The sequence below is a fragment of the Lissotriton helveticus genome, chromosome 3_1, assembly GCF_964261635.1.
Source record: "Lissotriton helveticus chromosome 3_1, aLisHel1.1, whole genome shotgun sequence".
Lineage (NCBI taxonomy): Eukaryota > Metazoa > Chordata > Amphibia > Caudata > Salamandridae > Lissotriton > Lissotriton helveticus.
Window position 1 is genome coordinate 1,656,922,137 of NC_136061.1, and position 18,227 is coordinate 1,656,940,363.

The 18,227-nt window shown below is 43.7% G+C and overlaps 1 protein-coding gene across 1 annotated transcript in view; it reads left to right on the forward strand.

Annotated features, from left to right (window-relative positions):
- Nucleotides 1-18,227, forward strand: part of SLC12A8 (solute carrier family 12 member 8) — an 838,951-nt gene that overhangs the window by 155,383 nt on the left and 665,341 nt on the right. The window contains exon 2 of the mRNA XM_078682439.1: nucleotides 2,501-2,731. Within this exon, the coding sequence (XP_078538565.1) occupies nucleotides 2,615-2,731 (117 nt within the window). The 5' untranslated portion in view covers nucleotides 2,501-2,614. The remainder of the gene's footprint in view (nucleotides 1-2,500; nucleotides 2,732-18,227) is intronic.

The following is an 18,227-nucleotide window of genomic DNA, read 5'->3' on the forward strand; positions in this document are numbered from 1 at the left end:
TATACATTAGAGTTTCTAAAAACTTTCTAAAAACATAGAGAATAGCATCAAGGTACTCCGCTATTGATAGACCAACTAGTAGGAATCAGTTGATGGCGATTAAGTCCAGCTCAATCACATTATCCTCATAACCTTAATATTTAATCAACATTATTTAATTTCAATAATCATAGACTCGAGTTTATATTTTATATACATTTTATCTAAATAAGTAAGAGAAATTCTATATTTTTAAGGTTTTATTATACAAGCACATTTTAAGCATTTAGTAACACATTTTAAGCAAAGTAAAATAAAAGGACTCATTACCCCTGGGCCATAGGGTAATGATAGTACAATAGAACATGTAACAGGTTCCCAAGCTTTCAGTCTTTTCTAACCTCCTCGATGTCTCCCTCCAGACTTAGAATCTCCGCAACAAATCTCGTTTTCTCTTCCCCATCAAAAATTAAAGTCCCAACATTTTTAGAGTCTCTGGCACCCAATAAAGAAAAATCGTTCCAACTGACAGCATGCCGTGGTGCAATTCAAAAGTTCACACCAAGATCATTTTCACAAGACATTTTATACCCTTTCATTAGCTAACTAATTTCAAAATTAAAACTTTTAGGGGCTTCACTCATTTCTCATTGGTCCATTTGATGGGTGGCGATGATCGCCTCATGTCCTCCTTGTTCAAACCAGTTTGCGAAAATGCAGAATCATTCCACAGTTTCCCATGAGCGAACAACTTTTTTTTTCATGTGTACTTGTATATTCTTTTTGTATCCATTCCACGCATTCAGTTATAAACGTTCATACTTTCCCAGGCTTTTAAATCTGGACAACTTTGGCACAACTCTCGTCTGTAGGCCAGGCTGGCCTTGACATCTCTTGCTCCGGACATATGCCATTCACAAGGGACTATATTTTCTGTTCTCCGCATGCGTGGGGGCCATCTTTCATTTTTCCCACCTTCACCAACTGCGTTCAACAGCCATTTTTCAGACTAGGCCGCGCAGGCCAGAATGGGAACTAATATGAAAACAAACACAACAGAAATTAGATACAGCAAATAAGCCCTTCTGTTTACCTCCCACCTTCTAATTTTTCCCTGTTAGATGTTACCTAGCAAAGCCACATATATGCGTTTTTACTTACGATTGTGTATTCTTTTGCCACGATACATTTCTACCACAAGCACCAACACTTGCGTTTTATTCTCATCATTATAGCTCTATATTAATTAGACTCAATTTTATTAGAAAGTAAGGTGTTTGCAAATAGCAGTTAGTTTCCCCCATTAAGAGTGTCAAAAATCAATGTATACTTTGTTGATTAGTTTACATGCTTCACCCAATTAATATTATTATAGTTATGAGGAGATAACTTCATAGGGGGTACAAAAAGTTTTTGTTTCTCCCCTGCTCCATCATAAGTCCAGGAAGAACATGTGAATCCCCTGTGTGTGGGGTGCACCAATCTCCAGGCATCCTGCAAACCCAAGTTCTGCATCACAAGAACACAAGGCCCTCGCCACGTGAGGCTTTGTTCCTACTCTTGGTGGATCCTTGTCCAGTGTCGAATCCAACACACAATTAAAATCACGCAGCTATAGTATGAGTATATCGAAGACCTCTCGGTATACAAAAGCTTGCATCATCAGTGGTTGGGGCAGATGTGTTTAGTATGGAAAAATCCCTACCATCTAAGGTGCCCTGCATCAGCACATACCTTCCCCCTACATCAGCCTCCGAGTATGTATGTGTGTAAATGGGACGCCTAGAGCCACCCATATCAATGTACCGCTTGCATATGTCGAATAAGAGGAATAAAACACCTGCCCCCCCATTTTTTTTAGCCAAATGCGTTTCTTGCAAGCATTCAATATCTATGTTATTCCGCTTTAAGAAAGAGTACACTCTATACATTCCAGGAGGGAGAGAACTCTGAACTCACCCTGCGTCACAAGGCATAAAGGCAGTCCCACTAGTCCCCTCTTCATGCATCACCCCACCCCCCCAAATGCTGCAGAACTCGGTAAACTAACTTTTTAAAGAAAAGAAACAAACCCAAATCCCTCCCTTTCCCCACCCACTGGCAAAAACAGCTCAACAAGGTAAATCTTAATCTTCACCTGGCTGCCTGGAATTCTTTTTTGGGTGACCTGAACATCATACTAACGACCTAATCATGAGATGTTTGACAGTAGCTGTCATGTGCAGCTTTTCTCCCATAATATTATTTGATTTTCGTGGGCCTTAGATTATAGTCACGCATTTCAGATAAATAACTTTCTTTGGCAAATACCTTGTGCAAAGACACGTAGTATAGAACTTTGCCATGAATGGGCCAATACATGCAAAAGTTGGAATTTTGAAAAACGTGCCCCCACTCTTAACAAACATGTCCTATTCACTTGTCTTAGGCTTTCAAATAGGTTGTGAAAAGGCAGAAGCTGCTGCAACGCATTTTCTGCATCTTCCAGAGAGAAATTATTTTTTTGTCTCTTCTCTTCTAGGAGTCACTAAATCATGACTTGGCTGTATCTGCGTAGATCTCCGTGGCGAGGAAGTTTGGGCAGTCATAGGAGTTGACTGTTACACCTTCACATTACTATACTGACATATGCACAATGGATGCGGACACCCAATACCCATTAAATGCAAAAGACAAGACCCATTTGCTTAATGATGGCACTTGTATGCGAGAGGAGGGACATGTCAAAGACCTATTCCATGAGGATGCTCAGGTAGGTGATAATCAACCAGAAATCACCCAGAAAGCTTACAGCTGAGGATTTGATAGGGGGATGGGGAAGTTAACTACTTTGGAAAGCGTCATTATGGACGCTGGGGAAGGAGAGATGAGGTCCAAATAAACATGTAGGGATACTGTTCAGAAATACACGATGTCTAGCTATTTCTCCAAAAACGTAAAAGTTTAATAAAGAAAGTGGATTTAACTTCTTAAAATAAGACTATTTTTCGGGAAGCTAAAAATACTAATAAAAGTTAAAATAATAATGGTTAGTTAAAGTTAAAATAAGTACAATTGTTTCTGTCAATATAACATCATCTCTTAAGACTGATTTGTATAAGTTTCAGATAGACTTCAATGCGGTCAAACTCTTGCATGATTTGTGTCCTAAATATCAAAAGCTTATGGTGGCCTCATATTATATTTTATAGCATTTTATCGCTGTATTTATGTTGGATGACTGTTGAGCTGAATACAACACATACACATTTAATTTATGATGAAGATTTGATTACACATGGATGTATACTTATTTAACTTAACAGTTCTGGAGTAATTGAAACGTAGGAACGGCATGACTGGCCATGCTGTCAGGGGACAGCAGGAAACCCCCTCAGTGTGATTTCTGAGTCAGTCCATGATGAATGGGTAAGTGTAGTATAATCATGTGCATTGACTGCATAGGAACAGGACTGGTGGTGGACCAGTGATGTTGCAAGGATGGTGAAAGTTTTTCTTGAAGAGGTCTGTATTTAAGACATCTTTGTAGCCAAAATGTTACCATGCTGCCCAGGATTCTGGTACTCTGATGGTTTTACCTCTGTGCTTCAGTCAAAATATAGCTTGTATAATGAGTCAGGCGTTGCCTGGCACAAAATATCACTGCAAGACATTTTATGGGGACAGTGTGCTCTGGTTGTCTGTGACTGGTTCTCCTTAGGAATTTTATGGTGTGCAAAGGACTTTGAATGATTTTAACTCTTTGTTGCCATGGAAGCCAAGAATGGGCGGGCCATGGGGTGTTTAGTACTTATAGGGTCTGATCCGTTTTCAGTGTGTCGCCTGATTTTGGATCCTTTGGAGCTTATGCGTGGTTTTTTGACATCTATATAGTCTATAGTGCACTAGTCCAAACTAAATAGAACAAGATTTTTTAATTTCACTCTGACTTCATCTGAAATAGTAGGAATACTATTCAGGTCATTACAAGCTGTATGTAAAACCTTTTGTATGATGGCTGCAATCATTTGGGTGTCTACAAATACACTTGGATGATTGAGCAGAAGAGTGCATGTGTTTGGGGTGTATGTGTGCTTCTCCAAGCTTCTGTGGCCAGCCAGAAGGTAAGTTATACTCTGTTTGCTACTGTTCATTAGGATCTTAGTTTTGTCACTGTTCGTCCACAGGCACTTATCCAGTATTATGGGTGTCTTTCATAGATTCACATGCCTGAATCATTCCCCGTCGTCGAGATGGGAGCCCCCGGTACATAGAAAAGTAATGTCCTATAGACATACATAGAGAAAAGTAGGCCTAAGGGCCTTGCCTTAGTAGCCTATCTATGTCCTTTTGTAAAAAGGACCAAAATCCTGAAGGTAGCCAATCAGCTACCACCTCCCTCTAGAACCTTCCTGCCAGGAGCCTCAGTCTCTCAGATTTTCTACCGCACGTTGTGCAAGGGAGTCTCCACCTGAGCTCTCCTCAGGTTTCTTGGATTTATCTCTTTTTTCATAAAACTTGGATAATTTGCTTTCACAAACAAGAATGGTTGATCAGCAGAAGAAAGGCCTGTTCAGAGCCTGTTCATCTTGTGGTAAGAAGAGACTGCACGTCGATGACAAGCATGAAACTTGCCTCTACTGTCTTTACCCTGATCATTCTCCTAAAGAATGTAGGATTTGTAGAACTTTCTCTGGTTGAACAGACTTAAAACCAGAGAGGATGATGTACTGTCCTCAGAGGGCAGTGAAATGGCTTCAGTTTCATCAAAACTGTCCTTGAAGAGGCCAAGGGCTGCTTCCCCTAGCCCTACAGACGTCCCTCATAAAAAGACTACCACAAAGTCTTCTGAGGTAAGATCTGAAACGTCTGTGAAGGATGCTCCCACCTTCAGAAAGCCAACGCAGTCATCGTCGACGAGTTCGTCGACGTTTTCCTCAAGAAAAACCACCTATGTCTCCACGTCGACGACGACGGTTTCGACGACAATGGCGTCGTCAGCCTCTTCATCGACGACGACGACCACTCAATCGTCGACGACGGGTAAGCCACTGTCATCGATTGTACTGATAAAAAAGCAGTCGACGTTCATCAAGGCTCCGTCGACGTCATCGTCGACGACAACACCGTTGACAACGAGACAAAAAACAGCGACGCCTACACCGTCAACAAAGACACCATCGTCATCTGGCGCACCGTCGACGAAGACATCGACGACGGTAAGAGCATCGTCGACGCCAAAGTCACCGTCGATGATTGCACCGTCGACGACGAAGGCACCGTCGACGACGAAAGCACCGTCGACGACCGCACCGTCGACGTCGAAGGCACCGTCGTCAGGACCGTCGACGACCGCACCGTCGACAACAACATCGCCGACGACCGTACCGTCTACGACCTCATCGTCGACAATTGAGAAACGATCGACGTCAGCACCGTCTACGACACCGGCGACGACGTCGTCGTCGACGACAACATCGTCAACGCCATGGAAAAAATCTGAGTTAATTCCATCAAAGAAGATTACCAAACTCCATATTACGCCAGATTTGACATCGCCAAGTAGGGTTCAAAAATTAACTCCATCTTGTCTGTTACAAGATGATGAATCAGAGGACGACCAATTCGATCAGGCTACTAGTCCATCGGATCTCATTGTAAAATGCCAGAGCACAGATGACGATGGAGATGAGGTCATTTTTACAGAAGAAACTGTTCAAGCTCAAGTACAAACTCACGTCACTCCAATGATCTGCCTCCCGGCAGCTATAGTCACTGATCTACAATTCTTGATCGAGGACTACAAAAAACGATTCCCTGAATCGCCAGCGGCCCCTTCCACGGAGAAATCTCCAGCATCATCCAGACCGCATCCATCTCCATAGTCAAGACCACCACCTTTGGACATTCCTCAGGAGAGGGAAACAGTTCATCACATTCAATTTTCTGATGAGGAAGGCGATGAACCAGAAGAAGGAGAGGTTCGAGACGACCTGTCCCATAACAGAGACGATGAAGATTATGTCGCTCATTCTCCAGGCACACCTGAACCCAATACTTCAGACTCTCCGCCAGTGGATATTGGAGGATTCCACAATTTAATAGAGAGAGCAGCCACTAGGTTCCACATGACTATGGAATCACAGGAAACAGATTGTTTCTTATATGACTTTAAGGATCCTATAAAAAAAGACGGCTAGATCGATTCCCATAATAGATCACATCTGGGAACAAGGCCAGCAACTCATGCAAACACCTGCATCAGTTTCAATAGTGGTACCTAGACTGGATAAAAAATATAAGGCACCAACAACAGCACCTACATGCCTTAATGCACATCCTAAGCCGGATTCGGTAGTCACCCAAGCCGCACAAAAGAATTTGAGAAATCCGTCCTCGCCATTGTCAGCCCCACCAGACAAGGAGGGCAGGAAATTGGATAGCATCGGCAAACGTTTTTCCACAACGTCAGCTATGACTATCAAGGTGGCCAACGCCATTGCGCTACTAGGCAGATACAATAGACAATTATGGGAAGACATTGTCCGTATCTAGCGGATGTACCCGAAGAATTGAAGGATGAGGTTCAATCACTCCTTAAAGAAGGACAAATGTCAGCATCGGAGATCATCGATTCCGCTGTAGATGTCGCCATGACAGGCTTCAGACAGCTGGCAGGCGCAGCAGTTTTGCGCAGACAAGGATGGCTCAAAGCCACATCTTTCCGACAAGAGGTCCAAACCAAAGTATTGGACATGCCTTATGACGGACAACACCTATTTGGGGAAAAATAGATGAGGCCTTGCAGACAATCAAAAAAGACACAGACACTGCAAGAGCTCTCGGCACTTTACAATTTAAGAACCAGTCCTTTCGAGGGCACAGAGGAAGGGGTCAACCCTCTTACAGGGGATCATATCAAGGAAAATCATCTTATTCCTACAATCAAAATCGCTCACAATATCAGCAGCGACAGCAGCAACAAGGTCGTCAGACCTCCTACGGGAGATCGAACTTCAGGGGAAAATCCCAGAGGAAACCAGCCGGCTGACGACAATGACCATTTCCAGCAGCCAGTCCCTCCACCGTCTTGTCCATTCAAAATTGGAGGAAAATTGACACACTTCCTCCACAATTGGAGATCGATAACGACAGATCGGTGGGTACTCCAATTAATCCAGCACGGTCACTCATTGGAATTTAATTCAATCCCACCGTTAACTCCTCCTCGCAAAATTCAACACAGGCACCTTCGTTTACTCCTGCAAGAAATCTCTTCAATGTTGAAGAAAGGAGCAATAGAGCGAGTTCCATCAGCTCAAGAAGGGAAGGGATTTTATTCCCGATTCTTTTTAATTCAACAGAAGAAGAAGAAATAGAGGCCCATTCTAGATCTCAGGGCACTCAATACATTCTTGAAGAGCCAATCGTTTCGAATGGTAACTATCCAGGAAATCCTAGGATCCCTAGAGGAAGGAGACTTTATGACGTCTTTGGACCTGCAAGACGCATATTACCATATCCCAATACACAAACGCCACAAGAAATTCCTACGATTCGAAGTAGCAGGTCAACACTACCAATTCTGTGTCCTCCCATTCAGCCTCAAATCAGCGCCACACATTTTCACAAAGTGCCTGGCTCCTGTGGCAGCTTTCCTGAGACAGCAAAATCACTAGGTCTTCCCCTACCTGGACGACTGGCTGGTGAAGGCACCATCTATGACAGACGCGCAAATGTCTTCCAACGCCTGTCTCACTATTTTCCAACGCCTAGGTCTGACTCTCAACTACGAGAAATCGACCTTACAGCCCACCAAAGTTATAACATTCCTGGGGGCAACTCTAAATACAACCTCTTCCAAAGCCTTCCCATCTCAAGAAAGGAAACACAAACTGATCGCTCTGGCTACCGCAGTGTCTTCAAAAAAACACCATCAAAGTCCGTACTTTCAAGTCCGTTCTAGGGATGATGTCTTCTTGCATACTACTCATCCCTCACTGTCGGCTCAGAATGCGCCCCCTTCAGGAGGCCTTGACCAAGCAGTGGACCCAATGTACAGGTTCTTTCGAGGATCACATCGTCATTACTCGACAAATAACCAAGGCTTTACTTTGGTGGACAACAGACAAGAACTTATCGAAAGGTCTGACGTTCTTGATACCGGCAACTCCACATGTCATAACGACAGACGCTTCTCTAGAAGGATGGGGTACAGTCCTTCAGGAATTGCAAATCAGTGGCAAGTGGACGGAACAAGAGAGGACTCTACATATCAACCTCCTAGAACTGAGAGCAGTTCTACACTCTCTACAAGCATTCCTCTCTCGCATCAAAAGCTCAGCAGTGCTTGTGAGAACGGACAACACAACCACAATGCACTACTTGAACAAGCAGGGAGGGACACGTTCGCTGACACTATCTCGCGAATCGCAAACAATTTGGAACTGGCTAGTACACAACAACATCAAATTAACAGCAGAGAATGTCCCAGGAAAAGACAACGTCATAGCGGACGCTCTAAGCAGGCAGAGGTCACTGTCCCACGAATGGGAACTGGGCCAAAGAGTTCTAAACGTCATCTTCTTGGAATGGGGGAAACCGCAAATAGACCTCTTTGCCACCAGGGAGAACGCCAAATGCCACAGCTTCGCAAGCTGGCATCCCCAACCGAGGTCACTAGGAAATGCATTTTCCATCGCATGGCGCAACGTGTTTGCGAACGCATTTCCGCCATTTCCCCTGATAACCAGAGTCATTCGGAAAATGAAAATGGAACACTGCACCTTGATTCTCATTGCCCCATACTGGCCGAGACAGCATTGGTTCACGGACCTCCGTCGCCTCTCAGTCCAACCATCAATCCATCTGCATCAACATCCCTCTACTCTCGATGTCCAAAGGCCAGGTACTCCACCCGAATCTGAAATCTCTCAGATTATCGGCATGGCTCCTGAGTACCGAGAGTTCTGCCACCTAAACATCCCGCAGGAGTGCAAGGAAGTCCTAGCTAAGGCAAGAGCAGTTAGCACAAACAAAACGTATTCCTTGAAATGGAAACGCTTTTGTGTTTGGTGTAAGGACAACACTCTCCATCCTTTCAAGATCACTCTAGAGCAGTTACTGCCATATTTACTACATCTGGCACAATCAGGACTTGCACATGCCTCTATTAGAGTTCATCTGGCAGAAATCTTCCGCTTTACAAGAACTTCAAAAGGACCTTCCCTATGGTCCAACAGATTAATAAAACAATTCCTTAAAGGGCTCTATAGATCATTTCCAAGGCCAAGAAGAGTTCCACCAACATGGCACCTTAATGTGGTACTCAACCAATTGATGAAACACCCATTTGAGCCCATCCATAGGGCTGATATCAAATACATTTCATGGAAAACAGCACTTCTTTTGGCTTTGACCTCAGCGAGAAGGGTCAGTGAGTTACAAGCTCTTTCCATACAAGATCCTTTCATGCAGTTCAGAGAGGACAGAGTGATTTTAAGAACTAATCCTCGCTTCATTCCTAAAGTCCCCTCGGACTTCCATTTAAATGAACCACTTGTGCTTCGCTCATTCTTCCCAAACCCCAGTACTGTAGCTGAGAGATCACTTCACTCTTTGGACCTAAAAAGATGTCTAAAATTTTACCTAGTCAAAACAAAACATTTCAGAAAAACAAATCAGCTTTTCATCGCTTTCAGCCGACCTAGAAAAGGCATGCCACTTTCCAAACAAAGCATTTCACGATGGATATCAGCGGCAATTGCTTTTTGCCATGACAAAGCCGGACGTCCATTACATTCCAAAGTCCGAGCGCATTCCGCAAGGGCTGTGTCCACATCGGCGTCACTATTCGCTGGAGTACCGATTCTGGACATCTGCAGGGCAGCGACCTGGAAATCGCCGCATACATTTACCAGGCACTACTGCCTGGATACGGAACTGATGCAGGATGCAGCTGTGGGCCAGGCTGTACTTCGCCATCTATTCCAGTAAGATGAGCCTTCCTCCTTCCCACCGTCCTGCGCTGGTATGCACATTTATTTACTTTATTATTTGTATTGCTGATGGTTACTAGTCACATGATATGTATTCTCTCAGACTATTCGTTATGTTCCATCACAAATGTGCATAATGTATTGCTTGCTACTCTGATTCAGGCATGTGAATCTATGAAAGACACCCATAATACTGGATAAGAAATGCGTTAATTACCTGTAACTGCAGTTATCCAGTATTGGTGTCTTTCATAGATTCACATGCAACCCTCCCGCCTCCCCAGGAAGGTCTCATCTCTCCCTCTATAACATATGTTACGTCTACCTAGCTTGGTGCGTACGAATATCTGAGAGACTGAGGCTCCTGGCAGGAAGGTTCTAGAGGGAGGTGGTAGCTGATTGGCTACCTTCAGGATTTTGGTCCTTTTTACAAAAGGACATAGATAGGCTACTAAGGCAAGGCCCTTAGGCCTACTTTTCTCTATGTATATCTATAGGACATTACTTTTCTATGTACCGGGGGCTCCCATCTCGACGACGGGGAATGATTCAGGCATGTGAATCTATGAAAGACACCAATACTGGATAACTGCAGTTACAGGTAAGTAACGCATTTCTTATGCTCCATCCGAAGGTAGAAGTGCTCCAGACAATCAGTTACCTTGTTTAGGGATTCAATGAACTTGTACAGTCAACAAGTGACTTGTGTGTCTTGTATTGAAGCCTTGTTGTAAGACCACCTGCACCAGTGCCTGCATTTATTATTTTTTTTAAATGTAATTCGTTTATTTCGGCCATAGGCCATAAAGAGTTTCACAATAAAAAACATTTTTAAGTATTCCACATCCAACTATACATCGTTCATAGTGCAATAACATACATGGCATTTCTATTTACATTTCGACCCAAGTGTTTCGGACCTGAAGAAAAAGTGCCTGTCCTTACATCTAGCTTTAGATCCTTGGAGGAGGCCATACTTTTCGATGTATTTAATAGCTTTTTTTTGTTTTTTTTAAAAACTTTAAAATACACTGATGTCTAAAAATGTATCAGAACAATATATACAGTATTCACAGTAAAACTAGCATCATTCTCAGTGCAAAAATTCAAGGTGAAGAGAAGTATATACTGTTCACTACAGTGTCACAATTTGAGCCACATCTTGCTCATGTGTTTAAAAATCAGATGGATCAATATTAAAAACAATATAAAGTATTTACAATAAAAACTAGCATCATTCGTGATGCAGAATTTCGAGGGAAGGTATGTATTATTCGCTACAGCGTCACAGATTTAGCCTCATCTTGCTTCGGTAACTTCTACTCCTAGCCGGTATTTAGATGTAGCAAATATTACATATGGTATTTCAACACTCTTAGGGCATCATGGTATTTTCTGAATCCCAGCCTGTTGCACAAATGGCGAATCCATTTCTTTCTTGCCGTAGTGTATGCTGGGCAGAACAAGAGGATATGCGCAGTGTTTTCAGTAATGCCTAAAGTGCAGGTTCGCCCATCTGAGTTTCCCAACTTGTGGTATAACTTTTAATCTGGAGAGTATCATACCTACATTTCAGGTACAAGATTCTCGCCAGGTGTGGCTGGATGTTTTCTTCAAAGCATGGGTTAGATTTAACATTGAGAAATTGCGCTGTTAATCTGCCCAGATCAGGATCTTGATGAAGTACATTTAGGACATGTCCCCAGTATATTCGCTTCAGAGTGTTCTTAGATCTTTGAACTAGCTTGTGTGGTTCAGTTCAGTAAGAAAAGAGACCAAGTTCTATGAACCATTTCTTAACAAATCTAAGCCAAGGAAAGGTTAGACATCTATTAATGGCTAGAAGTTCTTTGATGCCTTCTCTGTAGACCGCCAATTCTGGTGTTGACCATAACCTGATTCAATAAAACGGCTGGTGTAGTGCTGCGATTCACCTTATATGCTTTATATTTAGGTCATAGAACATTGGGATGAGTGGTGTTGCTAAAGGTAACCCCAAAATTCTTCTACAAACTTTTTTTCCCCATTTCTTATTTGCTTAGTATCACCATTTCCCCAAAGGTCTGATTCATATAGGACAGCTGTCTGTACTTTACATTTGTAGATCTCTGGCACTGGTGTTGTTGGTTTACTTAAGGATAGGCTATACTTTTTAAGAGTGTCCCGGACCCCTCTGCAAGCGCCAGTACAGAATGATTTATCTGTGTTTTCCAGGACAGCTTTGAGTCAAATAGTATACTTAAGAAGGTGAAGTTTGGGACATATTCTAATTTCTGGTTGTTCACCCTGAGGTTACTTCTGAAGTCCTTGTGAGGATTTATGGCCATACTAGCAGCCCGCCCCAGCGTTGCCTGGGGCAGAAAGGGGCTGGGGGCAGTACACCCGCTCCCGCCCGCCCCGACTCCCTCCCGCCCCGACTCCCTCCCGCTTCCACTCCTCCCGCCTGTCCCTCTGTGCACACCCGCTCCCGCCCCCCTCCCGCCCCGACTCCCTCCCGCCCCGACTCCCTCCCGTCCCGACTCCCTCCCGCCCTGATTTCAATGAGCCTTTACTTTACCTGAGCTGCCGCTCTTTCCCGCGATCTTCACTTCACCGCCGCTCCTCTTCGCCATGACGCGCCCGCACTCCTCACTTCACCGCCGCTCCATGTCCGCCGCTGCTCGTCATCACGCACGTCTCGGCCAGCGCTACGTCGTGGCCAGAGCAGCGTCGCGGCCGGCGCTACTTTCAGGGCACTACTTTTTTTTTAAAGTGATTTTTTTTTTAAATGTACGTTTTTAAAAAAAATTCTATAGCCTATGTCCATCTGCACACCCTGACAATTTCTACAATGTATCGGGTGTGTGGATTGGCGCTGTGGTTCCCGAGTTTACCTGGCTCAATGGTGCGTGTTCTCTCTTTATAATAGTAGTATAGATACATGGTTTTTCTAATATTGATTTCAAGGCCTTTTTATTACAATACTTATTAAAGTCATCTGTTAGATTTTGCAGGCCCTTCGGCATCTGTGAGAGCAGGATGGTGTTGTCTGCAAATAGTGTGGGACCAAGTTCCCACTGAGTTTGGGGGGTCGTTTTTGGGTTTTGTTAGGTAATTAACAACATCATTAATATATAGTGAGAACAGGGTGGGCGAAGGACGCATCCCTGTCTCACTCCTCTGGCTATAAGGATCGGTTCAGTGAGCTCGCCGTTGGTACCCCAGTGGACTCTTGCATAGTTATCATGGTGTAGCCTTGCCATCTGATCTAGCAAGTCTGCAGGTACTTTTTGTTTTCTCAGCGAGGCCCACAGTAATCCTCTAAGGTACTAGATTGAATGCTGCTGTTAAATTTACAAATGCTATGTAGATGTGCCCCCCCCCCCCTTTATCTTGGTATTTTTCCAGATAATACACAAAAGCCTAAAGACTTGATCTATCGTACTTGTGCAAGCTCTAAATCCAGCCTGGTACGGGGACAGTATGTTGCTATTATCTATCCATTCATTTAGACTGTTTAGAAGTTGTCTTGCATGAATTTTTTTTAGTACATCGCTTAGGCTAATTGGCCTATAATTCTATGGTGTTTGTTTAACACCTTTTTTATGGATGGGGACGATTTCAGCCCCTCTCCATGTAGTCGGCATTGGAGCGCCTGCAGCTATAGCATTGCTGACCAAATTAACATATGGAATCCATACCCTCTATTTCATTTTTAAACAGGTCCCCAGGGAGTCTATCTAATCCTGGGGCTTTTACCAGCTTGATGGTGTCTATCTCATGTGCAGTTTTTTCCAAGATAAAACAGATCCTGTATCCCTCGCTGTTTTCAGATCCGTGGTACACAGTAGTGGCAAACTTGTAACCTGAATATAAGTTTGTAAAATGTTCAGTCCAGGCTGCAAGATCCAAGTGGTGCTCAGTGTGGGCTACTTTGTCCTTGCCACCAAGCGCCACTATTTTCCAGAATTCTGTCGCATTAGATTTTGCAGCCTGGAGAAAATCGGTTCAGCTGGCTACCTCCCAGTTCTTTTTTTGCATTGGCCAGTGCTTTCCTATAGCTATCCCTAGCCCCCCTTATTAGGTGGACGTTTCTATTATTTTAAGTTCTCAAGTAAGACTTTTTTGGCCTTCCTGCAGTCAGGGGTGTACCAAGGGTTATTTTTTGGTTCCATCTTATAATTTTGCTTAGGTTTCTTTCTAGCAGCTCTAGTGAGAATGGGTTCTAGCTTTGTGACTAGCAATTGGTGCATTTCAATTAGTGGGATTCCACTTGATTTTACAATGGGACCTACTACCTCAGCAACTGCCTTGGAAATGCTGGTCATGATCTCTATATTGTCTGTAAGGCAAGGCCATTTGACCACTCTACAGTTGTTTCCTATTAGAGGCTGAGTTTTTGGTGAGCATATTTTGGATAACTGGTTCCCTGTTGTGTAACCAGTTACTTCTAGGCAGAGAGGACGATGGTCACTGTCCTCTCTTGCATCTATGTTGAAACTCAAGATCCTACTCCAGCTGTGCATGCTGAGCACGATGTAGTCTGTTTTCGATTTTGAAATACCCTGTTTAAATGTATATAAGGTCAGGTTGTCATTCCTATTATTGTTCATCCTTCTATTGCACGGCCTTATGTTGTATTCTAGGGTAAACTGTATTATCTGTATTTCAGCATTAGTGCACGGTTTCAGAGGTCCAACTTCTAACTGGGTCAATCCCTTAGCCATATCATTTTCCTCTGTTAGCTTTTCTAGATCAGTTAGTGTTCATATGTGCAATTAAAGTCACTGCATACGATTACTGTGGCATGTGGATTTACACAGTCGAGGGCACTGCCTAGTAAGTCAATGTGAATTTCAGTTTTGCCTTGCTGGTCTGTTGTAGACTTGTAGACATTAAAAAAGTACAGGTGTGCTTTATTGTTATTATTGGTATCTAGGTGTACAGCAAGTATATCCGATGAATTTATGTTGTAGAGACCGGGTCCTATTCCCAGGGTTATTTTAACCCAGATTACAAGCCACCTCCCGAGGGCCTGCCTCTCAGAGATGGGATAGCATTTTTGTAGTATGTTTGTATCCTGACTTATATGGTGAAGTTGTCAGCCATGTCTCCTGGAACAGACAAATATTAATCTGAATCCTCAAGTTTTTGTTTTAGTCCTGCAACATTCCATGAGACTATGGCTAAAAGTGAATGTCCTTCTGTCTGTACTTTGTGAATTTTGGGTAATCCTTCCAGATTTAGCCCTACATCTTTAGTTCCATTTATTTCATTGTTTACTAGGTTCTGTGTTAAGTATCCCTGTGCATCTTCCTCCTTTGATATCATGCTGCCCCTATAGTTCCCTTCCTGGTTTGGCTGCTTGTCTATCCTCAAGTTTGCCCGTTCTACTGTGCTCAGTCAATCTACTGTTTCAAGATCTGGCATTTGTTGGCTCTGTGGCTCTTTGTTAGCAGAAGAGAGTATGTGCCTTATTTGTGGTACTAGGGAATTGAATGGTCTGTGCAGTTTGAAACACAGGGTCACCCTACTTGTCATACTTGTTCTCAAGTCCATTGCTAGTAATCCCTGTACTAGTTCTATATTGGCGACAGTCATCTGGATTGTGCAAAAAACTCTTGTTTTCCCCCTCTAGGCACTCGGCCATTACTATATCTGAATGCACAACTGACAGTGTTGCTTGTGCGTAATCCAATGAATGACTTTATTTTTAAGTGAGTCTTCATACTCCCTAGCTCCTGTGGCAGTCTTGTGTACATTAGTTAAATATATTGTCTGGCCTATTTCCCTTTTTTGTAGTTCATTAATATGCACTATTTTAGGGATGTGGTCACCTTCTTGTATCCTCGGTGCTGGCAGGCGTGTTTGGTTTTCCCCAATGCATCCTGGGGGCACCTCGCTGGATTATATATGGCCATTCTTGGGACTATGTTGACAAAATATATCCTCCTTTTGGGTGCCTTATCTGGTTCGTACTATTACCAATGTAGCCTAGCCTAGCCTAATCTCTCTCTCCCTATACCCCAAGGGCAATTGCTTTCCTTCAAATTTCTCAAGAGTCTTGTTTTGTGAAGAATTATTTTGTGTTTGATTAGGTATTAGGCTAGTTGCTACTTTGTGTACAGTTAATGGTTTGATCGATTGTGTTGGTAGTTCAGCGTAATCTATGTGTGAGTTAGTAGAGCTCACCGCTTTTAGTGTGCAGCTAGAGTGGCTCAGTACAACCTTTAAAAGTCACATATCGGGGTATTCCTCAGCTAAGGGCGCAAATCTATGTTAATGGGTTATCCCTGTGTTTCCACCTTTGCCCTTGGTCTTCCTAGCAAGGGCGGTAGGTTCTCCGCACATATATATATATATATATCGATAAATCCGGGGACCACCAGGACCCACGAGCCGGCATGAGCGGACTGAGCTATATCAGCTCAACAGGGCGTGTTACGTCCACTTGGTAGCCCCCTCTCAATTGCGGACTTGTGGCAACTGTTCGCTGTGGCACGAGGGGACTCGGGGTAGCGGCTGTGGACTTTACTAGTTCAGAGGTTCCCCACACCACCCAACTGCATGCTCGCACCGACCCATTGTCGATACTCACTACCCTTTGCCACCTACTCAGCCTGCCGCCACAGTGCATGTTGGGAACTGAAGTTCGCTCACCTTCCACGAACATCTCCAGGTGTGCCGACAGCATAAAGGGGAGGAGTACTGTGTGCGAGCCTTGACTGGAGCAGCAAGGAGTACATTGGTGCAGGACTCGTAACAGCGCTGGGCGCTGAGGAACGCCGACATGGCCGGAATGCATTCGCCGCCGCTGTGGATGACTGAATAAAGCATGCTGTGCACCCTGACACCCCCTCTGGCCTCTGATTTCTTTTTGGAGAAATGTTTTGGAATATATATATATATATATATATATATATATATATATATATATATATATATATATATATTACCTACTGGCGGTCGCCAGTAGGTATATATAGTTAGGATTTTTTCTCTATGGGTTTTTTGAAAATTCTATGTCTAATAACTTTGGCGTTTGTGGACGGAATTGGCTGAAATTTTCAGGAAAATGGCACATTTTGTTTCTGAGCAGCCCTTGAAAATTTGGGGGGGGGTTCGTCAAGGGGGGGCCGAGAAAAAAGGGGGGTCCCAAAACGTGTTTTTAACATTGAGTTTTCCATAGGGCGGTTGGCCTCACTTTTAGCCCGAACGGCTGAATGGATTTGCACGAAACTTGGCAAAATTGTAGGGACTGGTAGCCCGATGTGCCTTTTGTAGGTCTCAATATATGTGCTCCAGTGGATTTTGAGAAATTAACGTTTAAAAAAAGATATATATCTGTAACAGCGGACCTGGCAGCGTCCCAGGACGCGTACTTTACGCGCAACGGAGCTTTGTGAAGCGAAGCTGATTGGTTCTCCGGCGTCTGTCAACATTCCAAACAGTCCGAAGCGGCCGCCATCTTGTCTCTCGGTAGGATCGAGAGACAAGAGGAGGCCAAAGCGAAGGGGCAAATGACCATAAGGGGGCATAGTACATTGTCGCTCACCCCCTAGGTTTGATGTGGAGGTTTTAAAAGGGCCCCGCGGGGCAAAAAAAAATAAAAATAATAATAATCGAACAGCTGAATGGATTTGCACGAAACTTGGCAAAATTGTAGGGACTGGTAGCCCGATGTGCCTTTGCTAGATCTCAATATATGTGCTCCAGTGGATTTTGAGAAATTAACGTTCAAAAAAAGATATATATCTGTAACAGCGCACCGCTTCGCGTACTTTTCGCGTTACGGAGCTTTGCGAAGCGAAGCTGATTGGCTCTCCGGTGTCTGTAAACATTCCAAACAGTCCGTAGCGGCCGCCATCTTGTCTCTCGGTAGGATCGAACAGCTGAATGGATTTGCACGAAACTTGGCAAAATTGTAGGGACTGGTAGCCCGATGTGCCTTTGCTAGGTCTCAATATATGTGCTTCAGTGCATTTTGAGAAATTAACGTTCAGAAACAAGATATATATCTGTAACAGCGCTCCGCTTCGCGGAGATAAAATTATATGTGTATTACCTAGCTGTTGCTAACACCAGTTAGCGACGGCTAGTAGAATATAGCGACCATCTTGGGCCCCACTTTGCATGTGAGTGATATTTATCACTAATGACATGCAAAGTGGGCATGCCAAGATGTTAGCGACTGGAAACAGTCGCTAACATCGCTATCTCCTATTATCAACTTTTGGAAATATTCGAGATAAGCGCGAATATCTCCAAAAGCTACCACCTGCCCTGAGCAGT